This window comes from Spodoptera frugiperda, chromosome 24 (assembly GCF_023101765.2).
Source record: "Spodoptera frugiperda isolate SF20-4 chromosome 24, AGI-APGP_CSIRO_Sfru_2.0, whole genome shotgun sequence".
In the NCBI taxonomy this organism is placed as follows: Eukaryota; Metazoa; Arthropoda; class Insecta; order Lepidoptera; family Noctuidae; genus Spodoptera; species Spodoptera frugiperda.
In genome coordinates, this window is record NC_064235.1 from 6,760,977 (window position 1) to 6,776,804 (window position 15,828).

Here is a 15,828-nt window from a genome sequence, read left to right on the forward strand (position 1 = left end):
CGCTGGCTGCCAAGTGAGTAGGCAGAGACACATTTTATGGAACACGCCGGTAAACGAGCAGACGTATCACCCGGGGCCTTAGTCTGCTATTACAATTGTGTCACAATGGTCGATCACTGAGCAGTGCGAGAGGGACGGAGCTATGTAGGTTGTATAGCTCCGTCCCTCTCGCACTGCTCAGTGATCGACCATTCTGACACAATTGTAATAGCAGACTAAGGCCCCTGATGGTAAGCAATCGCCGCCGCCCATGGACACTTGAAACACCAGAGGCGTTACAAGTGCGTTGCCGGCCTTTTGGGGGTTAGGAATTTAACGGTTGTTAGGGAATTGGGGATTGGGAAGATTGGGAAGGCCCCCCCTTCTAATTCCCAATTGGGCCTCCGGTAACCTCACTCACACAACGAAACACATCGCAAGCGTTGTTTCACGTCGGTGTACTGTGAGGCCGTGGTATCACTCCGGTCGAGCCGGCCCAGCAGTGCCGAAGCATGACTCTCCCACACTTAAATACTTATTTAGACAGTGTTTTAATTATATTTTTGTTATAAGTTTCGTGAGACATACATTATTGGCTTTCTCACGTAACTGTTTGACGAGGAACTCGACTAGTTCCAAGCCATGCTGGAGGCTCATGTTCATGTTTTTTTTTTATTTAGGTAGGGATTTAGAGGGATTTAGCTCTTCGCTTTGTTAAAAATAATAAAATGGAAAGCGGTTCTCTTTTTTTTTAATAGTATCTTATTTAAACACTAGCAAACCCGACAAACTCCATTTCGCTACCAATAACTTTCTCTGTATTCCTGTATAAACCTCACGCAGGCCGAGACCTTTCCAACGAATGCAAAACCGTGGAAATCGATTCGTGTGTTCTGGAGTTATAGTGTCAGGAAGGACAACCTGGCTTATTTTTCATTTAAACATGTTTCATTTAACCCCAGAGTCCTCCACAAGCCGACGGCTGCATGCTGATTTTTTCTAACTGAATTTCTAGAAATAAATCTGCTACTTGACGTCAAAAACTTATGACGTCATAATAGAGTGTTTTATACAAAGTTCATAGAAAATATCGTTCTTGACGTTTGGAAAAAAGTATTGAATTTGACTAGTAGGAAACTAGCCTATTGAAAGCGGTTCTCTTTTTTTTTAAATAGTGTTTTATTTAAACATTGTTTCATTTATTCCCAGGGTCCCCCACAAGCCGACGGCCGCCTCAGGCGCGGCGGTGAAGTACAACGACCCGCACGTGAAGGCGCACGTGTTGCTGCAGGCGCATCTCTCGCGCATGCAGCTGCCTGCAGAGCTGCAGGCGGATACTGCACTCGTACTGGCCAAGGTAAGGCTTTGTCATTGAAATAGCCAATGTGTTTAGCAAAACAACACTTTTACATACATACATACATAACCACATGCCTGTCGCCCATGGGGGTAGGCAGAGACAATGGAACGCCAATTGCTACGAATCTTAAGCCGGGTCCAGACGAGTGTAACGTGTAATGTAATCCACCGTGTAATGTAACACGAATTCTGCGTGTGGACGGCAGTACGAGCATTACATGTAACGCTCGCGCGGCGCTCGCGGTTGATCCATCGGCTGTCCGTTTTTCGCGCGAACACAAAGACGCTCGCACTGCTCGTTTGGACGGCGTTCGTAACGGTTGTGTCGTATGTACGGGTAAAGTTTCTATATTGACCACTAATATGTTGAGATTTTAGTTCCACAAGTAAAGAAGATCTTTTTTTATACAGATTAGTTTTCCACCATCGACGCTTCCGACTTTTGCGGTCTTCAGTTAGTTAATACATGAAAATAAAAGCCGCACCAGCTATCTACCTTCCTATTCGGCATGTTCGTAGCAACTGAGTGGAAACAGCTTTTGAAATATTTTCGCGTTCACAATTCGCTTTGAGTTCGTGTGCCGTCCACACTGTTGATGCTAAATTACACGTAATCTTACATTACACGTTACACTCGTCTGGACCCGGCTTTACACACCTCTTTCGCTTCATCAACAGTCATCAGTCTTTTCATGCATGCTCGTCGGTTAAAGGTACTTTTAATTTGGCCATTCCTTAATATATCGCCAAATTAGTCGCTATATGTCCGTCTGGGGCGCCCTCTACCGACGGCCCCACTCATATTCGCCTTATATACTTCTTTCTTAAATCTGCTTTCATCCATTCTTTCTACATGTCCAAACCATCGTAACATTCCCTTTTCAATCCTTGTCCCTACATCGTCTTTCAAGCACTTTTACATAGTTATAAAATATATATGAGGTCGGTATTTCTAAAGGAATATTCTGAGAAGAAATGCCGAAACAAAGTCAGAGGTCATAGTCGATTTTAAAGGCTAATATAAAAATAGTATTTATGAGAATCGTTATTTTTTCTAAAGGGGGTAAAACATCCAATGAGTTCTCCCGCCTTGGGTGAGGCGAGAGGGAGAGTCAGACTCTTACTGACTAAAAACAACCCCTTTCCTTTCGAGAAACAAACTCACTCGTAAAAAGTATTTTTTAAAGACAATATAAAATAAATATTATTTGTGAGAATCGTTATTTTTCTAAGGGGAGTAAATCATACAATGATTTATCCCGCCTTGGGCAAGGCGAGAGGGAGTGTCAGACTCTTACTGGCTAAAAACCACCCCGTTCCTTCTCCTGCTTTTCGAGCCGAAGCCCCGGTAACCCGCTAGTGAAAACAGCCATGATACTTCTCCGACTCTCGAGTTTATTTTGGCATTTCTTCTCAAGAGTAGACAGTTAAGAAATTTCATCCCGATCCTTACAGCCGTTTTGACGTGTTTGAGTAAGTCAAATTCAAAGTCAAAGCATTTATTTCAATTAATCATAAATTAGGCACTTTTGAAACGTCAAATTGAATTGTCTGTCAATCTGTCTGTCAGTGAAGCTAGCTCGTTCCAAAGTGTAGCTTCGAATGGAGAAGAACGAGCAAGAAATTCCATCGTTACTCTTTAAAAAAAAAAGTATTTTACAATATCTCTGATACATTATTTGACCTATTGTATACATATACATATATGTAGGAAGAATGTAACGATAATACATCGTCAAAACTAATGGGTATTAAAAAACATAGAATCACTATAATACATATAATGTTAATGTTAATGTTGAGCCTACATTTAATTTAAGAGCATACACTAACTGTTGTTTCCCATATTTTTAAGATTGTCCGTATGTATCTTAGTTGGTAAGCCTTAATAAATAAATAAATAACTTGAATGCCGATAGTCGTGTCGGCCAACGGTTTAATACCCAACAGCCTCGACAACCACCTTAGGAGGCTGGGGTTGGGCGGATTGATCAAGGGCCTGATGTAGAAGGCAGTACTCCTCGAAACGGCACGTATTGTGAGGAGGTTTCTGTCTTTGGAGCCCTAACCACCGGTAGCTTGGACCATGCTCCCGCTACTGGTCGGCTCCTATTTTTATATTTTTAAATGTTATTTTGTAAGTAATGTTTAAAAATATAATTTTAGAGTGTTTTAAATAAATATATGTAAAAATAATTAAATAAATATTAGTAAGATTCTTTCTAAGATTGAAATTGTGGTCCACAGGCGATCCGGCTGATCCAGGCGTGCGTGGACGTGGTGTCCAGCAGTGGATGGCTGTCGCCGGCCGTGGCCGCCATGGAGCTGGCGCAGATGGTGACCCAGGCCATGTGGGCCAAGGACTCCTACCTCAGGCAGCTGCCCCACTTCACTGCTGAGCTGGTGCAGCGCTGCTCCGAGAAGGTATGTCCTGTTTATTGTAACTGTCGCCGGCCGTGGCCGCCATGGAGCTGGCGCAGATGGTGACCCAGGCCATGTGGGCCAAGGACTCCTACCTCAGGCAGCTGCCCCACTTCACTGCTGAGCTGGTGCAGCGCTGCTCCGAGAAGGTATGTCCTGTTTATTGTAACTGTCGCCGGCCGTGGCCGCCATGGAGCTGGCGCAGATGGTGACCCAGGCCATGTGGGCCAAGGACTCCTACCTCAGGCAGCTGCCCCACTTCACTGCTGAGCTGGTGCAGCGCTGCTCCGAGAAGGTATGTCCTGTTTATTGTAACTGTCGCCGGCCGTGGCCGCCATGGAGCTGGCGCAGATGGTGACCCAGGCCATGTGGGCCAAGGACTCCTACCTCAGGCAGCTGCCCCACTTCACTGCTGAGCTGGTGCAGCGCTGCTCCGAGAAGGTATGTCGTTTTAGTGTTAACTTTCGTGAGACATAGTAAATTGATTGTTATGTTAGCGGCTTACTCACGTAACTGTTTGACGAGGAACTCGACTAGTTACGACGAGTGAGTAAGCCGATAACATAATAATTAATAAGATATGTCATGTTTATAAATTGGTTTTATAAAGATATAGGGATTTGTTTACATTATAACTTTAATGGGATATGCAAAATTAATCAAAAATCATGGTTTACTCATGTACATTAATAGAGAAAAACTGGCTACCCATGTTGCTTATAATGAAGATACCATACTCAGAGTCATTCAAAAGTTACTTAACCCAGTCCTTAGCAATTGTTTTCTATACAAAATCGTTACTAAGGAATAGTTTAAGCAATTTTTAAATGACTCTGAGTATGGTATCTTCATTATGAGCAACATGGATAGCCAATTTTTCTCCATTAATGTACGTGAGTATCTATGTAAAAATTAATATTATGAAGTAACATTTTTCTTAATTAAAAATCAATCCCCCACACACTTTCTCAAGCTCAAACCCAATCAATCTAATTATGTTTTTTTATTTTTTATGCTTTTAGTTTTTACACGTTTGTAAGCCAAACGGCGAGCCCGCTTAGTCCATCTGTCAGACTGTTTTGTTGTCCTTTAATTACTGCTACCTTAGCCGAACACTACCTCTTAAGATACAGGAAATTCCTAGTTTAAGAGGTAGAGGAACCTTCCTTAGACGGATTGCATTACAAACTCTGAATGTAATAATAAACCTACAGCTTAAAATCTCTGTATCAATCTGTATTTTTGGCTAAATAAACGTTATTATTATTATCTAAACCCCTCTAAATCCCTCTCCCCCTTCCCCCTCAGGGCGTGGAGACGGTGTTCGACGTGATGGAACTGGAAGACAGCGCCCGAGCCAAGCTGCTGCAGCTGCAGCCGGCGGAGATGGCAGACGTCGCGCGCTTCTGCAACCGATACCCCAACGTGGAGCTCACTTACGAGGTCAGTGGGCACTGGGTTACTGGGCCGGGTGTAATATACCCACGGTAAGAGTAGCGGTGGTCGTAAATATGATACCTACTGATATTACAACGTGGAACTCACGTACGAGGTGAGTGGTACTGGCTCACTGGGCCGGGTGTGACATACCCGCGGTAAGAGTAGCGGTGGTCGTGATTAGAACGTTGAACTTACTAATGATGAAGATGAGTAAACACCATCAAGAGCCCGTGACAGTCCACTGCTGGATTATGGACTCCGTCTACATGAGAGGGTTTGCCACAAACAGCGCAATTGGCAGACGTCGCAGTTTAATATATCGCCAAATTTGGTCTCTATATTTCTGTCTAGCGCGCCCTCTACCGACGGCCCCATGCTATTTACAAAAAAATATCGTTTCAAAAACTTAATTAGCATAAAATAGGGTGAATAGAATTCGAGGGGGTGAATAGAGATTGAAGAGGAATAAATACATGTTGGGAAAATGTTCTATATTCACCCCATTCTAGTGTCTATTCACCCTGTTTTACCGTTATTAGATATTTTTCCAATAGGCTTTTTGCAATAAGCCTACCACCTATTACATGGGACTTACAACATAAATTGTGAAAAGTGGGTGTATACAGCGGCATTATGTGTCATATTGTACAGCTCTGCCTACCCCTTCGGGGATTAAAGGCGTAACTGTATGTATATACCTATATATATTTTTCCCTAAAAATTGAATATTTTATGTATGCAACGTCACACCTTTTAATCCCGAAGGGGTAGGCACCTCTGCACATTACGGCACGTAATGCCGCTATACAATGTACACACACTTTTCACTATTTGCGTTATAAGTCCCATGTAATAGGGGGTGAGCCTATTGCCATATACTGGGCACAATTACAGACTCCGTGTTACTACTGAGAAATTTTCGAAAAACTGAATAAAGCCCAGCAATATTTTAATATTTTTTTTAACACTGCAGGTGCTGAACGAGCGCCACCTGCGCGCCGGCAAACCCATCGTGGTGGAGGTCTCGCTAGAGAGGGAGGACGACATCGTCGGACCAGTCATCGCGCCCTTCTTCCCACAGGTCGGTGTCGAACCCGCTACCTTCTAATACAATGATTTTATGGTATAAGCCGGTAAACGAGGTAACGAGACCATGGACATACGAAATATTAGAGGTGTTACAAGTGCGTTGCCGGCTTTTGGGGTTCCTAACCCCCAAAAAGCCGGCAACGCACTTGTAACATTTAAGGGTTGTTAGGGGATCGGGGATCGGGAAGGGTGATCGAGCCTCCGGTAAAACAACGAATCACAACGCAAGCGTTGTTTCACGTCGGTTTTCTGTGAGGCCGTGCATATTTAAATTTAGGTTATGTAGTAAAGGAAAAAAAAAAATAGTTTATTTCAATATTATAAACACATATTTCAATTTTATTTATTGGTCTATATGAAAAATTTCCTTTTTTGTTCCAGAAACGCGAGGAAGGTTGGTGGGTGGTGATCGGTGACCCGAAGACTAACACGTTGCTTTCCATCAAGAGGGTGTCGCTGGCTCGCAGTGCCAAGGTACAGTATTGTACTACATTCGATTACCAAAGTAGTCTAACGGCGCGTTCCAATAAACTACCGATCGGTAAAGGTAAGAATTTTGACACATTTTGTATGGAGCTTATGTCAAAATTCTACGGCTCGTAAGCAAATTTACCGATCGGTAGTTTATTGGAACGCGCCGTAAGTGTCGTATGTCTGTGAACTTGTATGTTTGTCACACCCACGACACAGGAGAAAATCCTAGTGTGGGCAACAATTTTTTGTTTTAATTAGATCATGAAGTAATATAATATATTGACGACGACTTTTTATAATCATCTTAAATTATCATAATTTAGTTTACAACATTAAGATAATTAACCAATAATAAAAACACAAAGTGGGCGGATGACCACGTTATTAAACACGTAATTATTTGACGAGGAACTCGACTAGTTTCAAGCCATGCTAGAGGCTCATATTCATGAGCATCATTCCGCGACACACGACGCGGCGATTGTCGCTGCTACTGGCGTTTCGAGCCTCTAACATGGCTTGAAACTAGTCGAGTTCCTCATCAAACAGTTACGTGAGTAAGCCGATAACATAATATATATATTTTTTTATTTATTTATTTCATTTCCACACAGACTACATTTTAATATACTAAGCCCCACAAAACCGTTGTAATAATTTAATTATTAATTAATTAATTAGCATTAATTTAGCATGTCTCACAAAACTTCTAATATTTCATTTCATATTTTTTTATATTTAACTGATGTAATAATTACAATCCCCCCTCCCCCCAGGTCCGGCTAGACTTCGTATGCGGGGCCCCGGGCCGCCACACGTACACACTGTACTTCATGTCGGACGCGTACCTGGGCGCCGACCAGGAGTATAAGTTCACCGCCGACGTGGCTGAGGCCGCCTCCGACTCCAGCGACTCGGAGTAGTCTATACCTAGTGTTAAATACATTATTGCATATTTTATATTGAGTTTTATTTTACCCCACCCCCCCTTAACCCTTTAACCGCGGCAGTTGTATATAAGCAACTATAAAATATTAAGTTGCTTATATACAATCGCCGCGGTTAAAGGGTTAAGTAGGAGATTTTTGCAATATCGAGACACAAATATCATCCTATGGAGAAAAATTTGCTGATTCCGAATAATATGTACTAGCTACTTCCGTGCGGTTTCACCCGCTCTGCTCAGTTCCTATTGACCGTGGCGTGATGATTTATAGCCTATAACCTTCCTCGATAAATGCGCTATCCAACACAAAAATTATTATTCAAATCAGACCAGTAGTTCCTGAGATTAGTGCGTTCAAACAAACAATCAAACAAACAAACTCTTCAGCTTTATAATATTAAGTATAGATAACTCAAAATCGCTTACCCTTCTTGCCCGGAATGCATTGATGTGAATTAACCCGCGCTCCCGTGGGATAAAAAGTAGCCTGTGTTTATCCAGACCACTGTACCAAGTTCCATTCCGATCCCTTAAGGCACGATTCGGAATAATCTATACCTAGTGTTAAATACATTATTGCATATTTTATATTATAGTGTTTTATTTTACCCCCACCCTAAGTTCTTTCCATATCGATGCCTCCTGGCCAAAAGGGGCCTTCCATAAATAATGTCACACGAATTTCATGATTTTTGACCCCCTCCCCCGTCCTTGTCACAGTTGGTCACATTTGTGAGACCACCCCCTCCCTAGTGTGACGTTACATTTTATAATTTTACATATAGATTTTTTTGAGTTTTGAGATAATAGTTTCAAGTTCGTGTTTTAACAGTTAGATTATAATAATTGAAATGTGACGTCACAAAATTTCAGACCCCTCCCCCTTGTGACATAAAGTCACACTTCGTCAAAAATTAACAGTTTTGGATACGATTTTCGGGTCGAGTAAAGTATTGCTAGGTACTTTTCGGATTTTCGAAAATTTCTCAGTAGTAGCACTGAGTCTAGAATTGTGCCCGGTATATGGCACTAGACTCATCCCCTATTACATGGGACTTATAACACAAATGGTGAAAAGTGGGAATACATTGTATAGCGGCATTACGTGCCGTAATATGCATTTAGCCTACCATAGGGGATAAAAAGCGCGACAGTATAAAATAAAACCACAGAACATATTATTATTTTATATTTTTTATTTCGTTTTTATTTTGATAACTCACCTATTAATTTTTTAATATATATACATATATATATATATATATTTTGATTTTAAACTTTGAACATATGACGAATTAAAATAGTTTTTGTAGTTTTACTCAATCATGGAATAAGTGAATATTTACAAATTTTACACCTTAAATAAGGAGGTAGATACATTATTCAGGACTAAATGCATAACATACCTATCTCCAATAGAATAAAGAAGAAATCCTATAGACAAGAAATCTTTTGGTCTACAGAAGTTCTTCTGCAAAGACCTGACTTCCTCAATATAGCCCTTTTAAGCTGATGGTGCGCTTGGAGGCAAGAGTAGAACTACACCCGCAGCAATAGAGTTGCAGGTGTGTTGTTGCCTCTGGGAGGTAAATTGGGGAAGACCAGGTACGCCAGAGCCTCGTTCGTTGATTAGCAGGGTGTACCACGGGCAGGGGAGGTTGGCTTTGGCTCTTCAGGTGTGGGGGGAGCCACTTACACCCCTTCTTTCAAAATTATCATTTCGAACGATGCTGTGGTAGGCAAGTGCTTATGACACTACGTTACAGAGAGGCGCCGCGAGATGCACATGCCATGCATAAGCCGGTAAACGAGCAGACGGATCACCTGATGGTAAGCAATCGTCGCCGCCCATGGACACTTGAAACACCAGAGGCGTTACAAGTGCGTTGCCGGCCTTTTTGAGGATACAAATTTAAGGGTTGTTGGGCAATCGGGGATTAGGAAGATTGGTGAAGGTAATTGGGCCTCCGGTAACCTCACTCACACAACGCAAGCGTTGTTTCACGTCGGTTTACTGTGAGGCCGTGGTATTACTCCGGTCGAGTTAGACTAATGAAATTAGGGGCTGCTATGAGGTGCTTGTTTATAGCTCTTTCTAGGGTTAGTCAGCGTCAGAGAACACGTTTTATTCTCATTTATAATCTGGTAAGAGTAGTGTATTACCTCCACTCTGCGAACTACCTAGCAGGTCTACCGGGGCTTCGGCTCGAAAAGCAGGAGTAGGAACGGGGTGGTTTTTAGTCAGTAAGAGTCTGACACTCCCTCTCGCCTCGCCCAAGGCGGGAGAAGTCATTGGAAGATTTTCCCCCTCAAAAAAAAGGATCTCCGTCCACGCGGTGGTCAGGCGCCCTGATGGAAAGTCGCAGGGTGTAGCTGTATGCAGGTCGCTTCCAACCTTGCGATGTGTAGTCATTGGGGGAGAAGACTGTGCGTTTGATTGTATGATGACCATGTGGCATAATGGGTCTGTAAAGAAAATAATGGTGATATTAATTCTTAAGTTATTTTATTAAACAAAGATTGGCGCTGCGTCTGTTCTTTTTTGCTTTTAAAATACTGGACTTTTTCATTTAAAAGCGAAATCAATGTCGCAAGTATATGCTAGATCTCCCAGAGATGCGCTATGTAGCTATGCTACGAAAATGTGCCGCTCGAGTATGCGATATATCGATAATAGGGAAGCTATCCATTCCACGCATTTTCCATATAAAAGATATAGCTTAGCTGAGTCCGTTTTCACCAGTGCTTAGCTATGTGTACCAAAAAATAAGATTGGTGGAAGCCAAACGCATCCACAACAATGTAACGTAGCACATCTCAGGTGAAAAAGTACCCTAAGAACATTCGCTTTCGCGCCTCTGGGCGAATAAACAGTTTTGCGGCGTATATATAACAATGGTTTCGCCTACTCCAAAATTAAACCTGTTTAACTGTCTTAAATGCAACTACCATATTATAACCTAAACTTCAAGTAAAAAAAACCTAAACTCAAGATTTACTTGTCTTTGAGGGTGAAAAATCATCCTAAGACTTCTCCCGCCAGGGCGAGGCGATAGGGAGCGCCAGACTCTTACTGACTAAAAACTACCCCGTTCCTACTCCTACCTATCGAGCCGGAGCCCCGGTAAACCCGCTAAGTAATCCGCAGCCACTGCCAACCTTAGCACCTGCGTCAGGTGGTAGGTGAGGACACCGGAGCTTGTTTCAAGCCACTCCTCAAAGAGGGGACTTGCCGCTGCAATGACAGTGATTTCAATACAAGATTCACTTACCACGTATGCCTTAAACTGATGATTTGTATTGAACATCAACAGTGGCTTCATCTGGATCCCGCCCATTGGTATTCATTGGTAACTTGATGTACTTCCCCCTGGTCAGTCCAGAAAACCATCTCGGAAGGTAGTTATCACCTCCTGAAAAAGCAACCAGTCTTTAGAAAAATAGACAACAGTAGATATCCTAAATTTTTTATGGTAAGGGGGGAAAGTTTCACCTGGATCTGATGATAAATAAAAGATCAGCTACGTCCATGGACATTTAATTTTGCAAAACTAGAGGAGTGTAAGTATTTTTTTTTGAAGCAGGATAATCATCCAACGATTTCTCCCGTCTTTGGGCGAGGCGAGAGAGTGTCAGACTCTTACTGACTAAACACCACCCCGTTCCTACTCCTGCTTTTTGAGTCGGAGCCCTGGTAAACCCGCTAGGTAGTCCGCAGCTCCGGATCAGAGAGGAGTGTAGATACAACGGCTATACAGAAAACCGATGAGAAACAAACGCTTCTGTTATCATCGTATGAGTCAGCCAAAAGAAGCCAGCAATGCACTTGCAACTCCTCTGATGTTGCGGGTGGGCGTTGGCTCCATAGCTCCATGGCTCCTTAGGTGTTGCTGAACACTAACCACATACCACCAGGTTTAACCCATCTCCTAAATTACCCCATATCCCATACAATCCCCGATTCCCGAACAACAACCCTTAAATTCCTAACCCCCAAAAATACGGCAACGCACTTGTAACGCCTCTGGTGTTTCAAGTGTCCATGGGCGGCGGTGACTGCTTACCATCAGGTGATACGTCTGCCCGTTTTTGTTTCATAAAAAAAGCAACAATTTCTCACCTTATCCTTGACTCTTCATCATCACCAATCACCTTGACCCTTTCAAAGACCAGTACGTGTCTTCCTGCTGACGGCGCGCGGCGCAATGAGTGCACAAGGGAAGTCTAGCCTAGTCCAAGCTAGCTGCACTGCGCAGGTCCCGATCAATACTTCGGTATAAGCTATACAATGCAGTTATAGTATTTATGTCAGGGTACAAATTATTCATCAGAAGATTTACATACTGCATTTTTTTTTTTCTTTTAAAAAAACGTTGCGCCACACTAGGATTTTCTCCTGTATCGTGGTCTCGTGGGTGCCTTTACAAACATACAAGTTCACATACACATTACACTCAGGCCCGAAACAACAATTTGTGGATCCCACAAAGAGTTGCTCCGTGCGAGAATCGAACACGCTAAAAGTTGCGTGGCAGCCGGTTGCCCAGCCACCGTGCAGTCAAATCATTAAAGTGTGGGAGAGCCATGCTTCGGCACTGCTAGGCTGGCTCAACCGGAGTGATACCACGGTTTCACAGAAAACCGACGTGATACAACGAAGATAGGATCGATCTTCATTTTGACAACAGCTCTATAGAAATTTAAGTGTTGCAGGGTCATGCTTCGGCAAGAATGGGGCTGCTCGACCGGAGTGATACTACGGCCTCACATACCGACGTGAAACAACGCTTGCGTTATGTTTCGTTGTGTAAGTAAAGTTACCGGAGGCCCAATTACCCCCTTCCCGGTCCCCGAATCCCCAACAAACCTAAAATTCCTAACCTCCAAAAAGCTGGCAACGCACTTGTAACGCTTCGGGTGTTTCGGGTGTCCATGAGTGGCGGCGATTGCTTACCATCAGGTAATCCGTCTGCTCGTTTACCGGCTTATACCATAAAAAAGTAATGTAAAAAGTCAAGCAAAGATTTTGATATCGGTAGTAAGTTATGTCTGTCTGTACTTGCCTGTGTAGGTGTGCAGCTTGTTAGTGCGGTGGCTGGGCAACCGGCTACCACGCAACTTTTAGCGGCTCGATTCTCACACGGAGCAACTCTCTGTGTGATCCACAAATTGTTGTTCCGGGTCTAGGTGTCATGTGTATGTGAACTTGTATGTTTATAAACGCACCCACGACATAGGAGAAAATCCTAATGTGGAGCAATCTATACTAATATTATAAAGCTGAAGAGTTTGTTTGTTTGAACGCACTAATCTCCGGAACTACTGGTCCGATTTGAATAATTATTTTTGTGTTGGATAGCGCATTTATCGAGGAAGGCTATAGGCTATAAAACATCACTTTATGACCAATAGGGGCCGAGCAAAGCGGGTGAAACCGCGCGGAAGTAGCTAGTGTTTTATATAAAACTAGCTTTTGCCCGCGGCTTCGCTCGCGTTAAGAAGTATTATTATTAATTAGCGTAAACATTATTTTGTTCGTTCCATTACGTACTGATAGGTTCAAACTAATACATTTTACATCCTTCATCATCCCTTATTTTATCACCCGTGGGGGTTGAATGGGGTTTGAATTAATCAAAATCGTATTTAAGCGAACGTCATCATAAAATTCTGATTCGTCATCAGGACTTCTTTATAAAATCTAAGAAGATGTATACAAACTTTCATCCCCTATTTTATCCCCTTAGGGATGGAATTTATCAAAATCCTTTCTTAAGGGTTGCCTACGCCATAGTAGCTTTATGCATGCAAAGTCTCAGTCCGATTGGTTTAAAATTGACAAAGTTTCATACAAACTTTCATCCCCTATTTTATCCCCTTGGGGGTAGAATTGATCAAAATCCTTTCTTAGCGGATGCCTACGTCATAACATCTACCTGCATGCCAAATTTCAGCCCGATCCGTCCAGTGGTTTCAGCTGTGCGTTGATAGATCACTATGTCAGTCAGTCAGTCACCTTTGAGTTTTATATATTTAGATTTATCCCCTTGGGGGTAGAATTGATCAAAATCCTTTCTTAGCGGATGCCTACGTCATAACATCTACCTGCATGCCAAATTTCAGCCCGATCCGTCCAGTGGTTTCAGCTGTGCGTTGATAGATCACTATGTCAGTCAGTCAGTCACCTTTGAGTTTTATATATTTAGATAAAACCTCGTTCCCATGCACTGAGCGACGTGGACCTACTGCAGTCGTCGCATTGAGTGCACATTCTAGATTGTTCTGTCTGCATTGCGCATGTCAAGACCAAAGTTAATCTTACTATTATTGATTCTCTATTTATGTCTTACAAGCTCCTCCCAGTGGTTCCACCCGTGTTCTCGTGGGATAAAAAGGAGCCTATAATTTTTATCTTCTTTTTAAAAAAACGTTGTCCAAAATTAGGTTTTTCTCCTATGTCGTGTGTGCGTTTACAAACATACAAGTTCACATACACATGACATCCAGAACCGAAACAACAATTTGTTGATCACACAAAGAGTTGCTCCGTGCGGGAATCGAGCACGTTACACGTTGCGCGGCAGCCTGTTACCCAGCCACCGCGCCAACCATGCAGTCCGAAGACTGCCCTGTTAGTCGAGTGGTCGCAATTGTAACTGCCGGGCAAGGGGTCTCGGGTTCGATTCCCGGGTCGAGCGAAGCATTACTGGACTTTTTTCGGATTTTCGAAATTTTGTCAGTAGTAGCACTGAGTTTGGAATAGTGTCCAGTATATGGCAATAGGCTCACCCCCTATTACGAGTACATGGGACTTACAACATAAAATATTGTGAATTGTGGGTGTGTATTGGCATTATGTGCCGTAATGTGCACCTCTGTCTACCCCATCGGGGATTAAAGGCGTGACGATATGCATGTATGTATGTAATGCACACTACATGTATAAATGCAATTATGACGCAAAAATCAGCTACTATCTATTTTCTAGAAATAACAAATATAAATAAATATTTATAAGGCATAACGACGTTTGCCGAGTCACCTAGTAATACCTAAAAATATATTTATTAAAGATAAACAAATAATAAGTAAATAGTTCCCACAATTATAATTTTCAAATAATAAAATCTGGTGGAAAAGCACCCTCATTGTAATACGTCAGTGATACCAAAAAAAAAATAAATGATATTTAATTAATTTTATGTTTAAAACAAACATATAAGATTATTATTAAGATAACCTTTGATTTATATATGTATGTTAAAACTAATTCGCGTTTGAAAAAAATATAAAATTAATTATTTAAGTACTAAAAATCAGCGCCGTGACTCAAGCCGTCGTGTTCTTTTTTATGGTAGGTATAAACCGGTAAACGAGCAGACGGATCACCTGATGGTAAGTAATCGCCGCCGCCCATGGACACTCGAAACACCAGAGGCGTTACAAGTGCGTTACCGGCCTTTTGAGGATTAGGAATTTAAGGGTTGTTGGGGAATCGGGGATTGAAAAGATTGGCTCAAAAGTGCCTTCCCCGTCTATTTGAGATAAATAATTTTGAGTTTGACTTTGGATAGGGGGTTAATTGGGCCTCCGGTAACCTCACTTACACAACGAAACACAACGCAAGCGTTGTTTCACGTCGGTTTTCTGCTCGGCCGTGGTATCACTCCGGTCGAGCCGGCCCAGCAGTGCCGAAGCTTGGCTCTCCCACACTTATACGTATAGATAGCCTACGACCTTCCTCAATAAATAATAAATAAGAAGTCAATTTATCTTTTCCTAATAATATCGCATTCAGTAGTAGAGATAAGCGGTACCTATCACAACACATTATAGAGTGGCGACGCTGACGATAAATGATAGAAGTCCGATGACTCGTATAGGGGATCGACGATACAAAGTTTCACACTTAGTTTATTACAATTTTATTGTAACTTTCGTGAGACATACTAAATTAATTATTATGCTATCGGCTTACTCACGTAACTGTTTGACGAGGAACTCGACTAGTTTCAAGCCATGCTAGGGGCTCATATTCATGAGACGCATTCCGCGACACACGACGCGGCGATTGTCTGATAATAATTAATTTAGTTTAGTACAGTTTAGACGCGATTAAA

General features: G+C 42.3%; 1 protein-coding gene and 1 long non-coding RNA gene across 2 annotated transcripts in view; one reads left to right on the plus strand and one right to left on the minus strand.

Moving 5' to 3' along the window:
* LOC118278594 (putative U5 small nuclear ribonucleoprotein 200 kDa helicase) overlaps window positions 1–7,722 on the plus strand; it is a 61,082-nt gene extending 53,360 nt beyond the window's left edge. The window contains exons 36-41 of the mRNA XM_050703845.1: window positions 1,189–1,336; window positions 3,586–3,762; window positions 5,068–5,202; window positions 6,173–6,280; window positions 6,670–6,762; window positions 7,539–7,722. Of these exons, the coding sequence (XP_050559802.1) occupies window positions 1,189–1,336; window positions 3,586–3,762; window positions 5,068–5,202; window positions 6,173–6,280; window positions 6,670–6,762; window positions 7,539–7,685 (808 nt within the window). The 3' untranslated portion in view covers window positions 7,686–7,722. The remainder of the gene's footprint in view (window positions 1–1,188; window positions 1,337–3,585; window positions 3,763–5,067; window positions 5,203–6,172; window positions 6,281–6,669; window positions 6,763–7,538) is intronic.
* A 1,162-nt stretch (window positions 7,723–8,884) lies between these two features.
* LOC126912306 (uncharacterized) lies at window positions 8,885–11,908 on the minus strand. Its single transcript, XR_007706932.1, has 3 exons — window positions 11,829–11,908; window positions 10,981–11,121; window positions 8,885–10,174 (listed from the first exon to the last, which is right to left on the minus strand). It is a non-coding gene; the product is annotated as an uncharacterized LOC126912306 (long non-coding RNA).
* Window positions 11,909–15,828: the final 3,920 nt, after the last annotated feature.